This window comes from Budorcas taxicolor, chromosome 8 (assembly GCF_023091745.1).
Source record: "Budorcas taxicolor isolate Tak-1 chromosome 8, Takin1.1, whole genome shotgun sequence".
NCBI classification, from domain to species: domain Eukaryota; kingdom Metazoa; phylum Chordata; class Mammalia; order Artiodactyla; family Bovidae; genus Budorcas; species Budorcas taxicolor.
Window position 1 is genome coordinate 42,370,131 of NC_068917.1, and position 23,582 is coordinate 42,393,712.

At 38.6% G+C, this 23,582-nt stretch overlaps 1 protein-coding gene across 3 annotated transcripts in view; it reads left to right on the forward strand.

Annotated features, from left to right (window-relative positions):
• The window catches only part of PLGRKT (plasminogen receptor with a C-terminal lysine), a 58,171-nt gene extending 36,694 nt beyond the window's left edge, over nucleotides 1-21,477 (forward strand). For all 3 annotated transcript variants that reach the window (XM_052645097.1, XM_052645095.1, XM_052645094.1), the window contains exons 4-6: nucleotides 15,737-15,867; nucleotides 16,447-16,556; nucleotides 21,199-21,477. In XM_052645097.1, coding sequence (XP_052501057.1) covers nucleotides 15,737-15,867; nucleotides 16,447-16,556; nucleotides 21,199-21,320 — 363 coding nt within the window. In that variant the 3' untranslated portion in view covers nucleotides 21,321-21,477. The remainder of the gene's footprint in view (nucleotides 1-15,736; nucleotides 15,868-16,446; nucleotides 16,557-21,198) is intronic.
• Nucleotides 21,478-23,582: the final 2,105 nt, after the last annotated feature.

Consider the following 23,582-nt stretch of genomic DNA (forward strand, 5'->3'; position numbering starts at 1 on the left):
CCTGCATTGTAGGCAGATTCTTTACCACCAGAGCTACCAGGAAAGCCCTTGTTAAAGCAATAAAAACCTGAATATAAACTACAAACTAGTAACAGAATATATGGAACCGAAATAAAATAACAGATGAGAAAAAAAGAAAAATTGTTAGTTAATCTAAATTTCCCTTTGAGAAAGCACATATCTGCTGCTGCTAAGTAAAAAGATTAATGTTGAAAGACCATATTACAGTATAGAAGAAACTGTTTTGAGAAGTATGGTTATGAAAAAGTATTCATAATTATTTATACTTGCCTTAGTGAGATTTTACAGCAAACATTATTTAACTGCTTAGAGCTAATTAAAAAAAAATCTATACCTTTCACAGTACATATGCTGAAAGTCAACAGGAGGTATTAGAAATACACAGAAGAAGCCTTTTAAAATTTATTTCATATTATTATGAGATTTTCATTGTTCAAACCTACTTCTTATTATTAAGTAGATAGAAGGAGAAAAATAAATACTATTCATCAACTTGGGCTTCCCAGGTGGTTCAGTGGTAAAGAATATGTCTGCCCAGCAAGAGACACGGGTTCAATCCCTGGGTTGGGGAGATCCCATAGAGAAGGAAATGGCAATGCACTCCAATATTCTTGCCTGGGAAATCCCATGGACATAGGAGCCTAGTGGGCTAGAGCCCATGGGGTTGCAGAAGAGTTGGATACAACTTAGTGACTAAAAAACAACAGCAGCAACAATTCATCAACCCTTGCCCCAACTTCTATCAACGAGGAGGGAAAATGAAAACGGCAGAGTGAAGTCTCTTTACTGTAACACTGCAAATAATTTTTCACATCCATTAGCTATTTTAATAAAGAAATATGTCACTAATACTAGTAACTAATTTTTACTGAGTGCATAGTAAATGCCAGCCACTATTCTGAGAATTTTATGTATTCTCATATTTTATTTCATGATAACTTAGTAAGGCGATCCAATTATTATTCCCATTTTATAGATGAGGAACCTGAAGCACAGAGAGGTTAAGTAGCTTGCCTAGAGTCACGCTGTCAGTATACAGTGGAGCCAAGATTCAAACCAGCATTTGCACTTTTACATAACTAACTGTAACATTTGCACAGTGTTCAGCCTTTTTAAGTCTCATTTTGATTAAACCCTACTTGGAAATGGCAACCCACTCCAGTGTTCTTGCCTGGAGAATCCCAGGGATGGGGGAGCCTCATGGGCTTCCGTCTGTGGGGGTCGCACAGAGTCGGACACGACTGAAGCGACTTAGCAGCAGCAGCTAGTTCCCCAGAACTGTTGTTCTAAGAGATTTGCTGCCTTTCCCCCGTCCAGATCTCACAGTACAGATGTCAGATTTCTAAGAAATCAGTTCAGTTCTGCCCAGGCCAGGCCAGCTTCTCACCTCTGTGCATTTTTGCAGCCAAGGAGGTTGGCCTAGAATTGCCCAGTTGGGGAGAAGATGCCCAAAACCTTTAGCATGCTAGCAGTGGGTAAGGGGGAGGTACATCCAAATTACTTGAGGCTTTCCAGCCAACCTTTCTTTCCTTTTGAATTTCAGTTCAAATTTTTACTTTCCCTTTGAATTTCAGTTCAAATTTTAATACCGAACCCAGTTAACTCACCAGCTTCAGCATGGGTTGGCTAGCTAAAAAAATTGAGGACCGCTGAGATGGACCAAGCACAAAAATCAGTGCACACACCAGGACATCTGTGAGGCTACCTGCTTCGTTTCATGGTTTGAGAGTTAAGGGCCAAACTTACCCTTGCTTCGAAGCCACAGACCCTACCTTTGATTCTGGAGGACGGTCTCAAAAACCTGTGCCACTGATGACAGGTGATGCATGGAAGGCAGAGCTCAATCAACACCAGTTTCTCACTGCTTCTCACCAAAGCCACTAAGAACTGGTCAATGTGATGTCACCTTTGTTTCCTACACATGACAAACTACTGTGGAGTTTTCTAACACAAAACCAAAGTATGCTACCCTCATGAGAAATATGATGATGTAGATAAAATTGGTATTGCAGTAGGTTATGACTTCCTTCTATTATCTTACACCCCCCCACCACCCCCAACAATGTTTTAGGACATCTTGGCTATTTTCTATTATACCTTAAGTAAACAAATGTCATCAATTGCGATTTTGTAGAAAGAAATCTTATTTTGATTTAGCACAAAATCAATATCATATTGCTTTATCCAGAGTTTACTCAAACCAATGATTTTAGGTAAACTTAATGACCTTTACATACACAGAAACATTTAAACATCAGAGACAAATTTTAACGTCTTTCATGGTCAACATCTGTTCAGCAATTATTTTTCAGGCTATTAGGATATGCTATATATCCTTCAATTGCTATTCTTAGAAAATCTTGCTACTTTGATATTTAGGATAGGGAGACTTAATAGTGCAAAATAACAAATGTCCCTTTGAGTTGAGCATTATGTTAGTCAATAGGTTTTTTTTAAGTCATTTTATATTTTGAAGACATTTAAAAATTCCTCTCCCAAAATATTCCCACTTGACATGAGATGTGGAAAGCATCACAGTAGATTTGATTGGCTTCATCATCCTTTGTTTCCTCCTCCCTGGGCTTGCCTTTTTACAAATATTACCTCTAAGTCTCACAATAACCTTGCAAGGAAGGTATTACTGGCTGCATTTTACAGGCTGAGGAAACTGTGGTATAGGGTTTCATGCTTGAGATCAGGTAACTAGTAACCAAAGGAGGCTGATCATCTGGATCTCTTTGGATCCAAAGCCACAGACTCCAATTTGGTTGGTGAATTATGTAATACCACAGAGAATAAGCATTGTAGAGGAAGGGTGAGAATGATGTAATAATATTTATTGTCCTCTTAGAGCCCATGGGGATAGAGGCCAGGCAGGAAGTTTCTCCAAACTCCACAGCTTGCCTCTTTGACCCTCTCTGCCTGAGCCCACTCTATCTGACCTCTCTTGTGGTCTTTCAGATCCTGAAACTGGTCTAACATCAGTTCAGTTCAGTCGCTCAGTCGTGTCCGACTCTTTGCGACCCCATGAATCGCAGCACGCCAGACCTCCCTGTCCATCACCAACTCCCGGAGTTCACTCAGATTCACGTCCATCCAGTCAGTGATGCCATCCAGCCATCTCATCCTCTGTCGTCCCCTTCTTCTGCCCTCAATCCCTCCCAGCATCAGAGTCTTTTCCAGTGAGTCAACTCTTCACATGAGGTGGCCAAAGTACTGGAGTTTCAGCTTTAGCATCATTCCTTCCAAGGAAATCCCAGGGCTAATCTCCTTCAGAATGGACTGGTTGATTCTCCTTGCAGTCCAAGGGACTCTCAAGAGTCTTCTCCAGCACCACAGTTCAAAAGCATCAATTCTTCGGCACTCAGCCTTCTTCACAGTCCAACTCTCACATCCATACATGACCACAGGAAAAACCATAGCTTTGACTAGACGGACCTTTGTCGGCAAAGTAATGTCTCTGCTTTTGAATATGCTATCTAGATTGGTCATAAGTTTTCTTCCAAGGCTGCCTTAATTCTGTCAACATGTCAGTCATTTTCTGGCAATCCATGGTTTTATAGGATAATTTTACATGGAGAAAGGCAAGCAAAATATAAACAAGGACTTAACTAGGTAGAGTGAGCAAATGCTGGAATTCTAAATAAAAAACCTTCCTAGCCTGATTCAAATGAAGGCTGGCACCAGAGTTTCAGAACCTTCTAGAAAGCTTGCATTCAGTCCCCCACATTTCCACAATGATTATCTGAACCAAAAGATTCCTTCTGAGGGCTAGTGGCCATACTACACCACCATTCCTGGTTGTTTACATTTCAGACCCCTGGAAACTTCCTTTCTCTTCCTTGATATTTCTCCTTGGTATCTCGGTTTTCCGGATGTACATTCTGGCTGGGAGTTTTCCATGGGCTCCGTCCCTCAGGGAAGGTCATTCCTACTCACTATGAAACTGTTTTTTCCACTTCATCTTCCTAATGGCTTGAGGTTACCTAGGACAATGCCATCTTATCCTGCAATGTGTGCCAGGATCCCTTTGCTCCAAGAGCCAGAAGCAAACTCCTCTCACCTCCTGTTGATACTTTCTCCCTGGGCTCACTTTGAGTCACCCATTAATTTTCTATCTTTTTCAGAGAGGTCCCAGAGAGCAGCTCATCTGCAAAGCACGGATGATGGGTGCATCTAGCACTAAGCAATCCGAGTTCTCAATCAGTGTACCCTCTCACCCACTTCTCCACGTTCTCTTTGATGACTCATTAGTCAGATATTGTCAGAGGAAATTGAAAGTCTTCCTGAAGTCTTTTAATCACCCCCTCAAAGCACAGGTCATTTTACACAGAATGAGAAAGAAAACTATCCAACTGATAGCTAGGAGCGGACGTGGCACTCTCAGCTAGTCCCTGCTGAGACAGTTTCACAGATCACCACCATCAGGCAAGACCGCTCTGTAATTATGTTAGCAAACAAAGGTAGGAACATTGTCTAAACTGCAGAATGACCGAGCACCCTCAGCCCTGACTGATAGGAGTGCTGCTGCGTCTTTACTATTTGCCATTTAGATCTGCTTGATTTTTTTTTTTTTTTACCTTCTAGATAAGAAGGCTTAAGATCTCCAATCATGGGAAGCACTCCAACTTTCTGGCAGTACCCAGTTCAAATGATCTTTGAACCTCCCCCAAATCACTTGGCATAAGTCTATATGGTATAAATCTTTTTCTAAAACCTTCTCACTGAGACTCCTCACAGTTCCCACAGTATGTGTCTCCTTCACTGCAGCAGGTCCATGATGTGGTTTTTTTTTTTAATTAGAGGCATGTTCCTGGTAGTCTTTAGCTGGAGGACACTGATATCATTATGATAATATGATAAGTATCTACTGTTTATTTAGCACTTACTATGTGCCTTAGCATTGTTCTAAACTTTTGTGTATATTAATACCTGTAAGAATTGATGCTTTTGAACTGTGGTGTTGGAGAAGACTCATGAGAGTCCCTTGGACAGCAAGGAGATCCAACCAGTCCATCCTAAAGGAAATCAGTCCTGAATATTCATTGGAAGGACTGATGCTAAAGCTGAAACTCCAATAATTTGGCCACCTCATGCCAAGACCTGACTCATTGGAAAAGACCCTGATGCTGAGAAAGAAGGGGACAACAGAGGATGAAATGGCTGGATGGCATCATCGACTCAATGGACATGAGTCCGGGAGTTGGTGATGGACAGGGAGGCCTGGCATGCAGCAGTCCATGGGGTCACAAAGAGTTGGACATGACTGAGCGACTGAACTGAACTTAACTGACTCTTTGTTACACATCATGAAATAAGCATGATAATCCCATTTTGTTGATGAGGAAATTGAAGCACAGGGAGGTTGAATACATGGTATTCCTGTTTCCCTGAAGAAGGACATTCCCTTTAAGTCTTTAAGATACAGAACAGGCCAATAAAACACTTCATTTGTCTATCATCTCTAGGACTGAAAGCTAGTCTATTTCCCTAGGAGAAGATCCTTTACTCTTGCCCATTTTAAGCCAAAATATCAAGAGCTGGAGGGAAAGAGTAAAAGAGTGAGCTTGTTGCTGAAGAACATTTACTTTCTTCACTGTAAAACACGATCTCCTGCCAAGAACAATGATTTGATTTACACAGGCTTTATGATATTCTTCATGTAGCCTATGATATTTGAACGCTTACTGTGTGACAGGCATAGTTTCAGATGTTTACTAGTCAATATAATTAATCTCTGTCTTCATCACACTCAGTTTCTCAGCAACTCTTGACATGGTTGATCACTGATCACTCCTTGAAGCACATTCTTTAGTTCCTTTCTGGGAAAGCATTTCTTAGTTCTCATCCTATTTCCCTGACCACACCAGCTTAGACCCCTTTGCCTCCTCTTCTCCCTGACTCCTGTACATTCCTGGAGTGGCCCTGATTCAGATCACACTTGTGCTCTCTTCTGCATCTACACCCACTTCCTAGGGGAGCTTGTCTAGTCTCATAATTTCAAACACCAGCTATATAACTGATGACTTCAAATTTCTATTGCTAGCCCAGACTTTGGCTATAGCTACAGACTGCCTGCTTGACATAGCCACCTGTATATCCACAAACATCTCAAATTAACGTATGCAAACCCCAATTCCTCATTTTGACCCCATTCTCATCCACCAAATCTACTCTTCCTACAGGCTTCTCCATCTCCATAAGTGGCACCAGTATGCTGTGCTCAGGCTACTACAAACCTGGGATCACTTCTTACTCTTCCCCTTCTCTCACATCCTTTTATTCAGTCCATCAGAAAACAATTTTTAGTTCTAAATTCCAAACATTTCCACAGTGTAACCACTTTGTATCTCCACTGCTATCACTCTACTCCAGCCCCCCATCTTTTCCTTGGATTAGTGCTACAGCCTCCCAGTGGCTTTTGCAGTTTTTACCCTGCTCCCTTACAACCTCTTATTTTCTTCTGAAGTATATCATAGACACAGTAAAGTGTACAGATCTTGTGTATAGAGGTCAATGAATTTCTAAATACATTTATGCCTATATAATTACCATCCAGATCAATATATATAACATTTGCAACCTAGGAGGCTTCCTCCTGCCTCTCCTACTGTTAAAAGCAGCCACTATCTGGATCTCTGCCTCCATAGATTAATTTTGCCATTTGTAATGCTTCATATATATGGGATCATCCTCTGGAGGAGGGCATGGCAACCTAGTCTAGTATTCTTGCCTGGAAAATCCCATGGAAGGAAGATCCTGTGGGGCTACAGTCCATAGGGTTGCAAAGAGTTGGATAAGACTGAAGCAACCTAGCATGCACACATGCATATATAGGATCATACAGTGTGTATTCTTTTTTTTCTTAAGTTAATGTCTGTGAGGTTTATCCACATTGTTACTTGTAGCAGTAGTTCATTCTTTTTCCATGGTTTTTAGTATTCCATTATACAAATATATCATAATTTATGTATCCATCCTAATGGATATTTACATTGATTCATTTGGATCTATTATGAGCATTGCTGCTGCGAGTGGTAACAATATGTGCTCATGGGTTTTAGGTACATGATATTCTTAAAAGTCAGACTGCTCTGTTAAAATGTTAAACCACACTTCTGGTTCAGAGCACTCCAGTAGCTTCCCATCTTCCTTAGAATTTTTACTAAAATTCCAGCAAAGGCCTACAAGATCTACACTGTACTCAAATATGGTCTATTTTCTAAAAACAGCAACATAGGATCTGATTAGAAATACAGAATCATGTGTCCTTCCTTGTCTTACTGAATCAGAATCTGCTTTTAACACATCCTGATGATTCATATGCATGTTAGAGCTTGAGAAGCACTGCCCTGGGTGATCCATCTCTTACAGTCACCTCTGACTGCACCTTCTATCTCTTTCCCCCTTGCTCATTCCATTCTGGCCACACTTAGCTATTCGTTAGACACCCCAGACACGCTCCTCATTGAGGGGTGGTGTGAGCAGGACCTAGTCAACAGTTTCTTTTCCTGACCCAGTTGTAGGCTTATCATGTGACCTTAATTTCCTAGTATGGTATCTAACTTCTTTATACTCATAAAGAATGAACCCAGAGTATAATGCTAAGTGAAGGACATGGGAAGACTAAGATTAAGTAGTGGTGATGGGGATAAGGAAAGAAACAGATCTCAAGGGAAAAATACATATACAGCCAAGGACACACACACATATGATAGGCTGAAAGATTTTTCCATGTCAGAATAAATAGCTGCATAGGAATAATTATGATGATGATACAAATAACAGGAAAAACCAACCATTTTTCATTAAGTCTTGACTTGACCTGAAAGTGGAATTGACAGATCAAGGGGTAGGTGTATTTAAAACTTTAATGTTATTGTTTAGTCGCTAAGTCATGTCCAACTCTTTTGTGACCCCACAGACTGTAGCTAGCCAGGCTCCTCTGTCCATGGGCTATCCCAGGCAAGAATACTAGAGTGAGTTGCCTTTTCCTTCTCCAGGGGATCTTCCTGACCCAGAGACTGAACCCATGTCTGCTGCTTGGCAAGTGGATTTTTTTACCACTGAGCTACCTGGGAAGTCTAAATTTTAATAGATGTTTCTGAATTCAGCCATGCTGCTGCTGCTAAGTTGCATCAGTTGTGTCCGACTCTGTGTGACCCCATAGACCCCTGTCTATGGGGGTCAGCCCACCAGGCTCCGCCGTCCCTGGGATTCTCCAGGCAAGAACACTGGAGTGGGTTGCCATTTCCTTCTCCAATGCATGAAAGTGAAAAGTCAAAGTGAAGTCGCTCAGTCATGTCTGACTCAGCGACCCCATGGACTGCAGCCTACCAGGCTCCTCCGTCCATAGGATTTTCCAGGCAAGAATACTGGAGTGTTGCCAGTACTGGAACACTGGCATTGCCTTCTCTGGAATTCAGCCATGGGGCTGTATTATTTCTACATGTTATTCTCATTAAAAATGTAGTCCTCATGACAACCCAGTAAGGTAGTTACTATTACTTTCTATATTTTATAGAAGAAACTGAGCTACAGAGAAATTAAGTGATTTGCCCAAGGACACAGTGTTGTAAGTGTGGCATTAGTACTCACTGCAGGCAGACTGACTGCAGGACTCACACACATTCTCAACCCTTTCATCATGCTCCTTCGTGCAACCATCACCACCGTCCATCTTTTTCCATTTTCCCAACTGAAATTCTGTACTCATCAAACACTATCTCTCGACTCCCTCTCTCCCCAAACCCTGGCAATCATCATTCTACTTTTCTGTCTCTATGAATTTGACTCCTCAGGGTACCTCATATTACTGGAGTTATATAATATATGCTATTTTGTGATTGGCTCATTTCAACTGGCACAATGTCCCTGAGTTTCTTCCATGTTGGAGCATGGTTTAGAATTGTTCTCCTTTTTAAGGTTAAATAATATTTCATGTATATGTCTTGTTTTGTTTATTCATTCATCTGTTGGTGGCCTTTTGGGTTACTCCCACTTTTTTGGCTATTGTGAATAATGCTGCAATGAACTTGGGTATGTGTTTATTCAAGTCCCTGCTTCCGTTGCTTTTGGGTATACACCCAGAAGTGGAATTGCCGGATCAAATGATAATTCTGTGTTTAATTTTTTTAAGGAATTGCCATACCATTTTCTGTGGCAGCTGCACCATTTTAAATTCCCATCAGCAATGTACAAGGGTTCCACTTTTTCCACATCTTTGCCCCATGCCAATGCTTGTTTTCTGTTGTTGTTCTTCTTCTTCATAGTAGCCATCCTAATAGGAGTGAAGCAGCGAATTTTTTGTTTTTCATCAATAAAATCTGGTCATCTTTTTTTTCATGTTTCTTGTTTTCCTTGGAAAGGTCTTTGACTTCCTAAGGATACACAAGCAGTCTTCAAATTTTCCTTATAATACATGTATCACTTCATTTGATACATTTGGGGCTTTGATTCATTTGGAATTCATTTTCTATTTAAGATAGGGAGAGCTAACTGAGAGTCAGTGATGCCAGTGTCATTCTTGACAGTTCACGCCTTTCCCTTTCTACCATTCTGTCTTTCCTGTGGCTCCTCTGCCCCCCAGACCCATCACCAATACTGAGCCACTATTGTTTTTAATATTTCCTATCCTTGCTTGCTAATCAGTACTATCAAATTAGACTTCAGTTTTTATCACAAGAAAGTGAGTATGAATAAACGGCACATAATAAAAAATGTACCTCTTGTGAAAATAAAATATTCAGAAGGATTATAAAAGAAAATCTTATGGCTGTTATCATTTGTCTTATATATTGAGGTGCTCCTATGTTCAGTTCAGTTCAGTTCAGTCGCTTAGTCATGTCCAACTCTTTGCGACCCCATGAATCGCAGCACGCCAGGCCTCCCTGTCCATCACCATCTCCTAGAGTTCACTCAGACTCACATCCATTGAGTTGGTGATGCCATCCAGCCATCTCATCCTCTGTCGTCCCCTTTTCCTCCTGCCCCCAATCCCTCCCAGCATCAGAGTCTTTTCCAATGAGTCAACTCTTCGCATGAGGTGGCCAAAGTACTGGAGTTTCAGCTTTGGCATCATTCCTTCCAAAGAACACCCAGGGCTGATCTCCTTCAGAATGGACTGGTTGCATCTCCTTGCAGTCCAAGGGACTCTCAAGAGTCTTCTCCAACACCACAGTTCAAAAGCATCAATTCTTCGGCGCTCGGCTTTCTTCACAGTTCAACTCTCACATCCATACATGACCACTGGAAAAACCGTAGCCTTGACTAGACGGACCTTTGTTGGCAAAGTAATGTCTCTGCTTTTCAATATGCTGTCTAGGTTGGTCATCACTTGTTGGATACATATATATTTACAATTGTTGCCTTGGTGGATTGACCCCTTGATCATTATGTAGTGTCTTTCTTTGTTTCTTATAGCAGCCTGTGAAGTCTGTTTTGTTTGATATAGTATTACTACTGCAGCTTATTTTTGATTTCCATTGGCATGGAATACCTCCTTCCATTCTATCACTTTCAGTGTGTGTGAAAAATTGTTTTAAGTTGTTGGTCTTTTAATTTTAAATGCATTTCCAACATCCTGCATTTGGACTCTCTTCTTCTCACAATTTTTCATTTTGATATCATATTTGTGTGTGGATTATTTCCTGCTTTTGCTTTATGTTTATCTCTGTATGTACTCAATTGATCAGTCATGTCCTACTCTTTGTGACCCCATGGACTGTAGCCCGCCAGGCTCCTTTGCCCATGGAATTTTCCAGGCAAGAATACTCAATTGGGAGTGCCATTTCCTACTCCAGGGCATCTTCCCAACCCAGGGGTTGAACCCACATCTCTTATGTCTCCTGCATCGGCAGGTGGATTCTTTACCACTAACGCCACCTGAGAAGCCCCAGGTGTATCTTTACTGGTGAGCTTTCCCATTCATAAGTTTCTTGTTTTTAGTTGTAGCTTTTTCTTTTTCCTCTGGCTTGGTGCTGCTGAATTTTCTTTGCTTTGTCTGTAAAGCTTTTGATTTCTCTGTTGAATCTGAATGAAAGCTTTGCTGGGTAGAATATTCTGGGTAAAGTATCCTTGGTTGTAGGTTTTTCCTTCTTCACCTTAAATATTTCATGCTACTTCGTTCTGGCCTGCAGAATTTCTGCTGAAAAATCATCTGGTAGTCTCATGGGGGTTCCCTTGTATGTTATTTGTTGTTTTTCTCTTGTGGCTTTTAATATTTTCTCTTTGTTTATAATTTTTCAATTTAATTAATATGTGTCTCAGAAATATGGATCAATGGAACAGGAGAGAAAGCCCATAAATGAACTGACACACCTATGGTCAATTAATGTACAACACAGGAGACAAGAATATACAATAGAGAAAATGCAGTTATCTTCAATAAGTAGTGCTAGGAAAACATGACAGCTACATATAAAAGAATGAAATTAGAACATTCTCTAACACCATACACAGAAATAAACTCAAAATGTAAGACCGATACTATAAAACTCTTAAAGGAAAATTTAGCCAGAACATTCTTTGACATAAATTACAGTCTTTTTTGACTTGATCCACCTCCTACAGCAATGAATATTAAAAACAAAAATAAACAAATGGGACCTAAGTAAACCTAAAAACTTTTGCACAGCAAAGGAAACCATAAACAAAATGAAAAAACAACCCACTGAATGGGAGAAAATATTTGCAAATGATGTGACTGACAGGGATTAACCTCTAAAATATACAAATAGACACATGTACCCCAATGTTCATCGCAGCACTGTTTATAATAGCCAGGACATGGAAACAACCTAGATGTCCATCAGCAGATGAATGGATAAGAAAGCTGTGGTACATATACACAATGAAGTATTACTCAGCCATGAAAAAGAATACATTTGAATCAGTTCTGATGAGATGGATGAAACTGGAGCCAATTATACAGAGTGAAGTAACTCAGAAAGAAAAACACCAATACAGTATACTAACACATATATATATGGAATTTAGAAAGATGGCAATGATGACCCTGTATGCAAGATAGCAAAAGAGACACAGATGTGTAGAGCGGACTTTTGGACTCAGAGGGAGAGGGAGAGGGTGGGATGATTTGGGAGAATGGCATTGAAATATGTATACTATCATGTAAGAAACGAATCGCCAGTCTATGTCCGATGCAGGATACAGCATGCTTGGGGCTGGTGCACGAGGATGACCCAGAGAGATGTTATGGGGAGGGAGTTGGGAGGGGGGTTCATGTTTGGGAACGCATGTACACCCGTGGTGGATTCATGTCAATGTATGGCAAAACCAATACAGTATTGTAAAGTAAAACAAAGTAAAAATAAAAATTTTAAAAATTAAAATAAATAAATAAATAAAATAAAATATACAAATAGCTCATGCACCTTAATATCAAAAAACAAACAACCTAATCAAAAAATGGGTAGAAGAGCTAAATAGACGTTTCTCCAAAGAAAACATACAGATGGACAAAAAGCACATGAAGAGATGCTCAATGAAGCTAATTAGAGAAATGCAAATCAAAACAACAAGGAGGTATATCACCTTACACCAGTCAGAATGACCATCATCAAAAAGTCTACAAGAAATAAATGCTGGGGAGGGTGTAGAGAAAAGAGAACCCTCCTACATTGGGGGTAGGACTGTATATTGGTATAGCCACTATAGATTCCTTAAAAAACTAAAAATGGAACTATTATATGATCCAGGGATCCCACTCATGGGCATATAACTATCCAGAGAAAACCATAATTCAAAAAGATACATTCATCCTAATGTACACTGCAGCACTGTTTATTAATACAATAGCCAAGACATGGAAGCAACCTAAATGTCCAGTGAGAGAGGAATGGATAAAGATGTGGTACTGTATATAATGGAATATTACTTAGCCACACTAAAGAATGAAATAATGCCATTCACAGCAACAGGATGGACAGAGAGAAGTAAGTCACGGAGAGAAAAACAGATATCATGATGTCAGTTATATGTGGGATCTAAAAAAAAATGAGACAAATTCATTTACAAAACAGAAACAGACACACAGACTAAGAAAATAAACTTATGGTTGCCACAGGGGAAAGTAGGGGGGAGGGATAAATTAGGAGTTTGAGATTACCCTATATACACTACTATATATAAAACAGATAATCAACAAGGACCTGTTCTATAGTACAGGAAACTTAATAGTCTATAATACTCTAAATGAAAAAGAATCTGATAAAGAATGTGTGTGTATATATACATATATATAAGTGAATCACTGCTGTACATCTGAAACTAATACATTGTAAATCAACTATAAAAATTTTTTTAAAGAAATGACTAAAAAAATTATGTTTACAAAAAGCCTGTGTGAAAATGCTTATAGCATAAAAAATCTTACAATATAAAACTCTAATTACACTTATGTTTGTTTCTCAGTTTGACCTTTCTCTCCCTCTCTGTAGCTATTCAGTTTAGGTTTTTATTTAGCATTGTCTTTGAAAAGAAATGACTGCTCACTAGAGGGATTAAACAGCAGCAAATCTAAGATTTATTGGTCATGACTGGGTCAGGCTCACTTTTCTGCAGAACTCTTAGATCCATACAAATTAGAACAGGAGAACATGCAAAAATAATATCTTTTTCAATTTCAGGAATTAACCATTATTTTCTTATAATAGTGAAATATTTTATTTTTAAATTGCATGTGTACACAAATATCAGAACTATCTTTTCCCAGAAATGGATAACTACATAATGAATTCTTCCTACAATCTGCTTTTGTTTTCACTTTTAAATCAAGCTTAAAGAATCAATTTCTAATTTAAATGCTTGTCTAAAATTTCAATTCCCTGGAGAAGGAAATGGCAACCCACTCCAGTATTCATGCCTGGAAAATCCCATGGACTGAGGAGCCTGGTGGGCTACAGTCCATGGGGTCGCAAAGAGTCGGACACGACTGAGCAACTTCACTTCACTTCACTTCAAAATTTCAATTAGAACTGGAAATGATTGCACCATGAATTATTCCCATTAACAATTTTTATACACCAGACTAACCTTCTAATGTTAAGTGGATTCTGATTTTAGCTGCTGTAAAATGTATTTTTGTTCTTAATGAGAGAATCTCCAGATTAACAGCCATCCAAGCTGAGCTCCCAAAATACTTTGCAAAACTGATGAGCTAACATTTGAGCATTGTTTAAAATAAAACAGATCAGCTCAACCCACCCTTTTAACAGAAAATTTTCTGTGGTATATACTGTACCTCCTTAGAGCAAATAAGGTATACTCAAGGAGGGTGATATGAGTATTAGGGATAGGAGTGCTTGAAGAGAAATTGGAAAAATTTAAAGAGGAAAAAGCAGTTATCTTCCTCACTTCCTGACACTGCAAGGAAAATTTTCATGGTGTGTTTTAGTAAAAAAATAGAAAATGTATGGAATATAAAGCTTAAAAGTAATTATTTATGATAAGGGATATATAAGTAATCATGGTTATCTGAATACCAGACCACCTTACCTCCCTCCTGAGAAACCTATATGCAGGTCAAGAAGCAACAGTTAGAACCAGACACAGAGCAGCAGACTGGTTCCAAATCGGGAAAGGAGTACGTCAAGGCTGTATATTGTCACCCTGCTTATTTAACTTATATGCAAAGTACATCATGCGACATGCTGGGCTGGATGAAGCACAGCTGGAATCAAGATTGCTGGGAGAAATATCATTAACCTCAGATATGCAGATGACACCACACATGGCAGAAAGCAAAGAACTAAAGAGCCTCTTGATGAAAGTGAAAGAGGAGAGTGAAAAAGTTGGCTTAAAACTCAACATTCAGAAAACCAAAATCTTGGCATCCAGCCCCATCACTTCATGGCAAAAGATGGCAAAACAATGAAAACAGTGAGAGATTTTATTTTCTTGGGCTTCAAAATCACTGCAGATGGTGACAGCAGCCAAGAAATTAAAAGACACTTGCTCCTCGGAAGAAAAGCTATGACCAACCTAGACAGCATATTAACAAGCAGAGACATTACTTTGCCAACAAAGGTCCATCTAGTCAAAGCTATGGTTTTTCCAGTAGTCACGTATGGATGTGAGAGTTGGACTATAAAGAAAGCTGAGCACTGAAGAATTGATGCTTTTGAACTGTGGTGTTGGAGAAGACTCTTGAGAGTCCCTTGGACTGCAAGGAGATCCAACCGGTCCATCCTAAAGGAAATCAGTCCTGAATATAAATTGGAAGGACTGATGCTGAAGCTGAAACTGCAATACTTTGGCCACCTGCTGGGAAGAACTGACTCATTGGAAAAGACCCTGATGCTGGGAAAGATTGAAGGCAGGAGGAGAAGGGGATGACAGAGGATGAGATGTTTGGATGGCATCACCGACTCAATGGACATGAGTTTCAGCAAGCTCAGGGAGTTGGTGATGGACAGGGAAGCCTGGCGTTCTGCAGTCCTTGGGGTTGCAAAGAGTTGGACACAACTGAGTGTGAACTGAACTGGTATAAATAATGCCAAACCATTTTTTTTCTTCCCTCTTTGATAAATACAAAAATGGAATATGTTGTTATAAAATTATTTATAATTATAAATTATATAATATATAAATAATATAAATTTTAAGAAAGAAAATGCACTGGAAAAGCAGATTACTAACTCTGTGCTCAGATTCAAATATGTATAACCATACTTTCGTCTTTTATTTTGTTCAGCTGGAAAGGCAGCTAATAATGCAGAATGAAATGAGAGAAAGACAAATGGCTATGCAGATTGCTTGGTCTCGGGAATTCCTCAAATATTTTGGAACTTTTTTTGGCATTACAGCCGTCTCTTTAACAGCTGGGTATGTTTACTATTTATTTAAAAATTTTCTTCCATTTCTTTTTGTCTTGCTATGATTATATTATTAAGTTGGCCAAATAGGACTTTGACGTAAATAGTCTAACACATGTATGTCAACAAAGTAACTCTTATAGCTTAGTGCTTGGGGGTAACTCTGTAGAACAAGGATAGTAATAGTTAATTCTGCCTTTAGTTTCTTAGATTTCTCCTGTACCTTTCTTCATTTTACAATATAAGTAAGGGATAGGATTGACTTTACGCCAAGCTAGAAGGTCTCTACAAATTCATCTCCACAATCCCTAAGGGATAAATATCAATACTTACATATTTTAAAATGAGTAATATGAGCCCCAACATCAAATAAAGATGAACAAATCATAGGCTCATACACCCCACCAGAGAACTGCAGAATCTGCTGAGGAATTATGAATAAGGAAATCCTATCTCCATAGAGAATTAAGACCTTCTGAAATGTAGGATATTCTTCCAAAAAGCAGGTAACTTTTTTTTTTAATTGAGTACAGAGATATGTATTTACAGGTTTTTCTTTTATATTAATTATTTTTTGTTCCTGAATCAGAGCAATTAAAGGGAAGAAGCCCGTCCTCATCTTTCCTATGGTTCCATTAGGCTTTGTCCTTGCCTACCAGTATGACATGGGCTATGGAACCCTTATACACAGAATGAAAGGTAAGTCTTTGGTAAACCAGAGTCTCAATTTCTGATTCATTTTTCGGTTCAAGGATCTAGTCCTCCCAACTCTCCCTGAGCTACCATTGACCAATATTTCTGCCCCCTCTTACACAGCTCACAAGAGCCAACTGTCAAATGTTTAGGAATTTTGTGAGCTGTTTGTTAAATACAGTCATTATTAAAAATTAAATGATATAAACTAACACAACATTGTAAATCAACTATACTCAAAAAAAATTAAAGTACATAAACTTACAATTCAATAAATTACAGAAAATAAATAGTTTGAATTATATAAGAAACATTAATACATACTCAGAGCTTATCAGTCTCTAATTTTACTATTACCTATACTCTGAAGTTATGTATATCTCTTCAAGTTATGTATATCTACTGTATCTGTATGGTGGAAATGCAGGTACAGTATACAGACACAATAAAATACAGATGCAACTCTGACTTCCATGCCATCCCACGGGCATGTCAGCTTAAAGCTGGTCATGGTGGGAGTGTTTACACCATGGAAATCTGCAAATCCCAAATTAAGGCTTGACCTACTATTTTGTTGATTGGGGTTGATAAACTGTAGTCTACAGGCTGGCCACCTATTTTTGAACATAAAGTTCTATTGGAACACAGACGTGCCCATTCATTTCTACTTTTCCATTTCCATGTCAGAGACGACTCACTGAAACAGATATGAAAGTGCCCACAAGCCTAAGATGTTTCCTATCTGGCCTTTTAAGAAATTTTGCCAACCCATGGTCTAGACTTAAAAAAAATGATGAAGAAAATGTTAATAATGTATATTAATCTTAAAAGTGTACTGCAAAGCCATCATATTGTGAATAACATTAAAAAATTTAGGAAGTGTTCTAATATTTTAAAACTATTATCTGATTCAACAAAGTTCACAGCATTCTCAAACAAGTAAGTTCCAACATTTGTCCTTGTTTCAGTTTTGTCCTCCTTATTAACATAAATAAAAACAGCAACCATCATTCATGTTGAATTATACTCTCACCAATGTTATAGGTGAGCTATGGGTAAAAGAGTTCAGCAAAAATCAATAAAAACATTCTTTATGGATCAATTTGCTATATGGAATTCATGATAAAGAGTATTATACATGTTATTAATTATAAATTATGTGCTACACACATTTCATATAAGCAAAATTTATAATAAGCTATGTGCATAATAAGCTTATACATGTTTTGTTGTTTTGGGAAGCGTGTTGTTAAATATTCACCAGTACCGTGCTGCTTTCACACTGAACTCTGGCTCTCACTGCCCTAGAAAATAGCATGGCTGACACAGATGCCGTTCCTGACCCAGAAAGACAGGGTTTCCCATCAGTTCAGGATATCTGTGTCTTTGATTCCCACCACCACATACTGCTCATGAGGATAACTATTTCCCTACTCCTGAAGCCTTCAGCCCAGAGCATACTGGAAACAGTGTTTCCCAAGCCTGCATTTTTGGCATCCTGTTCTCTCCTGAGCTGTAGGCTCATGACTATCCCTGAGGCTCTGTAGGGACCGATACGGTATGGGAAAGGAGAAGGTGCAGATTCCTCTGTAGGTATTGGAAGTAGGGAGTAGAACATTTCATTCACAGACTTAGGAAGATAGAGGGATTACATGTTCTTTAAAATTCCCATTTGACAGAGACAATAACTGCAAAAGAAACAACTGATAAAGGATTAATCTCCAAAATATATAAGCAGCTCATGGAGCTCAATACCAGAAAGACAAACAACCCAATCAAAAACTGGTAGGAAGAACTAAATAGACATCTATTCAAAGAAGACATACAGATGGCCAACAAACTAATGAAAAGATGCTCAACAATGCTCATTATTAGAGAAATGCAAATCAAAAACTACAATGAAGTATCACCTCACACCAGTCAGAATGGCCATCATCAAAAAATCTACAAACAATAAATGCTGGAATGGGTGTGGAGAAAAGGGGACCCTCTTGCTCTGTAGATGGGAATGTAAATTGATACAGCCAATATGGAGAACAGTATGTAGATTCCTTAAGAAAAAAAACAAAACCTAGGAATAAAACTACTATATGACCCAGCAATCCCACCACTGGGCGTATAACCCTGAGAAAACCATAACTGAAAAAGACACATGGACCCCAATGTTCATTGCAGCACTATTTACAATAGCTGGACATGGAAGCAACCTAGATATACATCCACAGATTAATGGATAAAGAAGTTGTGGTACATATATACAATGTAATACTCCTCAGCCATAAAAAGGAACACATTTGAGGCAGTTCTAGTGAGGTGAATGAACCTAGAGCCCACTATACAGACTGAAGTCAGTCAGAAAGAAAAACAAGTGTCATATATTAATGCATATATATGGAATCTACAAAAATCATACTAATGAACCTATTTGCAGGGCAGGAATAGAGATACAGACACAGGGAACAGACTCTGGACATAGCAGGGGAAGGAGAGAGTGGGATGTACTGAGAGAGTAGCACTGAAACATGTACATTACCATATGTAAATGAGATAGCTAATGAGAAGTTGTTGTATAACACAGGGAGCTAAATGTAGTACTCTGTGTCAACCTAGAGGGATGGGATGAGGTGGAGGGTTGAGGGGGGAGGTTCAAGAGGGAGAGGACATGTACACTTATGGCTGATTCATGTTGCTCTATGCTGCTGCTGTTAAGTCGCTTCAGTCGTGTCCGACTCTGTGCAACCCCGTAGACGGCAGCCCACCAGGCTCCCCCGTCCCTGGGATTCCCAGGCAAGAACACTGGAGTGGGTTGCCATTTCCTTCTCCAATTCATGAAAGTGAAAAGTGAAAGTGAAGTCGCTCAAGTCGTGTCCGACTAGTAGCTACCCCATGGACTGCAGCCTTCCAGGCTCCTCTGTCCATGGGATTTTCCAGGCAAGAGTACTGGAGTGGGGTGCCATTGCCTTCTCTATGGCAGAACCCAAAACAATATTGTAAAGCAGTTATCCTCCAATTAAAAATAAATTTTTAAAAATCCCCATTTGAAAACAGAAGTATATTTTTCACAAAGATACTAGGTTAAAATGTCTTCTGGGGTCAGACGTTATTGGTATCACAGTTCAGCTATATAGTGGGCTAAGCTGTGTCTTGTGGGTTGCCTAGAAATTTATAGCATATATCACTGTGGAAAATGTATTCTGAGTTCTAAAACACTGATCTACAAATTAACTTTTGGAGTACAATTCTATTTTAAGCTGAAAACTAACTGTACAAATTGATTTATTTATGTTAAAATTCATTTCAGTAACTTGTTCAGTTTCATGTTAGTCATCTGCTTAAGAATTCTTTGGTCTGAGCTCAACTGTGTCTCATTGTTTATATGCACATTAGAATTCTCAGTGCCTCATACAAATTCATATATAGTATTAAGAAATCTCAGCTCTGTTATAGAGCATTCACTTGAAGATATTACTAATGAAGGGAAAATTTATTTTCTAGGAACATTTTGCTTATACATTTTGGAAATACTTGTATTACAGGCCCATTAGAATCTATAGAGTATAAAAGTTTAACTTCCAAGATATGTTGTGGAAATGGAAATTTCTTGTTTAAAAAAAAATTAGAACCCACTGAGAAATTTACCATTTAAAAAAATACATAGACTATAACATATAGCCCTGTTAACTAGTGATCACTCCAAGATAGACACTTCCTGTTTAACTGAATTTATCATCAGCCATTCTGTTAACACATACTAAGAATCTGTCATGTGGAAGGTACTCTCACATGGAAACATCCAGTCTGCTGTCAATAGTCTGCAGAATTACATACAATTTTACTATTTTTTTAAATTTACTATTTTAGACTAGGGGCGGGGAACATGTTTGCAGATAGTTGGAATGCTGTGATAATTTACAGATTGTAGCCTGCCCTGTTGGATTTGGAATATAAATTAATTGTGTGTTAAAAGAGGAATACTTAAAGAAAACAATTACCTTTATTCTCAAGGAAAGTATATGGAATATCAACAATATATATTATAATTTTTCAAATATTGCTAATTAGTCTTAAAGAATAAAAGCTGGCAGAAGTCACTGGGCCCAAGAAATTACGAGCTATTATTTAAAAGAGGACTTGTTTATAAAAATGTATATATATGTGTGTGTGTGCATTTATTTGGGATATTTATAAGTAGTTTCAAGTCAAAGATTAGCTTTCTTGAAAAATTAGAGATTTTAGCAAACTTTATTTTTTCTCATGTCACTTATAAGAAGGGGCAATAAGAAGAACTGTACGTGATTTCTCCACCCTAATCCCCTCCTGATACAACTCAAACTTATCATCCTGACTTTCCTTCAAGGAACAAACAATATTACTTGGTATTGTTTCTCTTCTATATTTAAAAATGCTGTCCTCTGTCAAATAAAGTCTCTGGAATCTGATGTATCTTATGTATCTGATGTATTCATTATAGTATTTCCTTTGGGAGGTCAGTTCTCCCGGGGGCAGTAGGTAAGATATTTAACAGTGAGATCTGGGGGCATGCCTCCATACAGTGTTACAGCATGTCACTGGAATACAGCAAGTAGATCTTCTTACAAAATGCTGATTACCCCTTTGTCACTTTGTACATTTCTGTACTTTATTTAAGGTGAAGCCGAGAACATACTGGAAACAGAAAAGAGTAAGCTGCAGCTGCCAAAAGGAATGATCACTTTTGAAAGCCTTGAAAAAGCAAGAAGGGAACAGAGTAAATTTTTCATAGACAAATGAAATCATGTTTACCCACCAGATCTCAAAACACAGAATTGTTGACTTGAATCATGACTTTCATAACTTTTTAAATGGTTGCGATTTTGATATAATGGATTTCATTTTAAAATAATAATCAAGATGAATTTTGTTAAACTATTTTAAAATAAAGTTTATACCATTCAACACAAAATTATGGAAGTACTCTGAATAACTTTCAGATTTCCTATATATGTGTATGTATCACAAACATCTAAATGTAATAAAATATATTGTTCTGAATTTCTGAAAGCAAAAGTTCTGCTGCTCTCATTTCTCTATCATACACACTTTCACTATCACATTAATCTCCCACAGATACTGCTTTTATTTGGATTTTTAAATTGTGTCCTGTCTCCACATGATAGAAAAATACTAATATTAACAGTTAACATGTATATTGCACTTGCTATGGCCATACACTCTCTGTTTTGCATAAATTCTTATAATCATCCCAACAACCTCATGAGGCAGGCATCATTTCATAGATGTGAAAACTAAGGCATAAAAAAACTGAATTACTTACTCAGGATTATACACAGACAGAACTGAGACATAACCTTAGATGGTTTGGCTCCCGTGTCTACACTCTAAAAGATCTTGAAAAACTTCTGCCTTAATACATTCTTGACATGTAAAGAGAGCTGTGAAAGACAAAAGGTAAAAATATTCAAATAATGACTCAGGGTATAGTCGCTAGAGAGGCAAGAAGAAGGCAAGGTTAATTAGGATGCCTACTTTTCTATTTCCACTCACCAGGATATAAAACATTTATATTATATATATTTATTTTATATTATATATTTATATTATAAATATTTTATATTTTATATTTTTATTTTATATAATATATAAATATAAATATAAAATATTTATACTCAATTTATGCCATTTTTACAGGTGTAAACCCTACATGTGCTAATTTCAAAATATTTATTAAGACCTACTGTGCATCAGGCACTGCTGTATGCACTAGGGCTATATGAGTGAATGTAGAGACAAGGTTGCTATATTCTAGGCAGAGAAGTAAGTTCTAGCGAAGAGTAGGAGATCTGGGGAGAGAATCAATAAACATGAAGATAAGTTCACGTCTAACAGTGACACGTGCAAATAGGATGATAAAAGAATGATAAGAATGTTGGAGAAGGCTACTTTGATCTTGGACAGTAGGGACTGCCTTTCTGCAGATGACACTTGAGCTAAGACTTGAATGAGGCGGTCCTGTGAAGAACATGAATGGGGACAGGGAAGGGATCTCTAGGCAAAAGGAAGAGCCAGAGGAAGGCTCTGAGACTTGGCATGGCCAGAGAATGAAAGGCGGCCAGGGAGAATACCAGAAAATGAAATCTGAAGGGAGAAAACAATTATGAATACAATGGCTGCTACTCTCAAGCATCACAAGATATAGTTTGAAACAAGAATAGTTGTAGAGAACTTGGGCAAGGTCTTCAAGGATACGTTGATTTTCTCCATGAAGACAAGGAGGTAAAGGGGAGGGGCATTCTGTGCAGAAGACTGATCAAAGGCAGGTCCATGCATGCCAAGTCCAGGGATCTGCTGCTGCTTGTTCAGTTTACCTGGGGCAAGAAGTTCCTCACATGGGGTACTTGTCATGAAAGGAGCCTGGAGGCACAATTCAGCTCCTCAAAGACCGTGGATGTACACTCCATAGTTAGCTAACACTTCATAGTTAGCACTCTACCTTCAGGGTGATGGGCATGAAAGAATCTGCACTGGGGTTTTACTGGGATCAGTCAGTTGCTGAGGGAGGATCCCAGAGCCCAATCAGGGAGGAACTGCAGTGGTCACCTGAGCACTCCCCGGGGCCCTAATCTGTCTAAGATGTGGCTCTGGGGATGGACTCAGGAAAATGAAAAGGAATAATAACAGGCCTAGGGAGCTAGATGGAGGTTTTAGAGGGAGGAGAAGGTGATCTCTCTTCATTTAATCCACGTGGATTATCTGGGGCCCGTGGAGAACACAGGAAGGAACTAATTGGGAGGCATACTCATAGTCTAGTGGGTATCTAAGATTTAGCACTGGCTTGTAGACCATGTCAGAATTGAGAATCATTAAGTCTTTCTTTCCTTTGTCAGCCGACAAAGGTCCCATCTAGTCAAAGATATGGTTTTTCTAGTAGTCATGTATGGATGTGAGAGTTGGACCATAAAGAAAGCTGAGCACCAAAGAATTGATGCTTTTGAACTGTGGTGTTGGAGAAGACTCTTGAGAGTCCCTTGGACA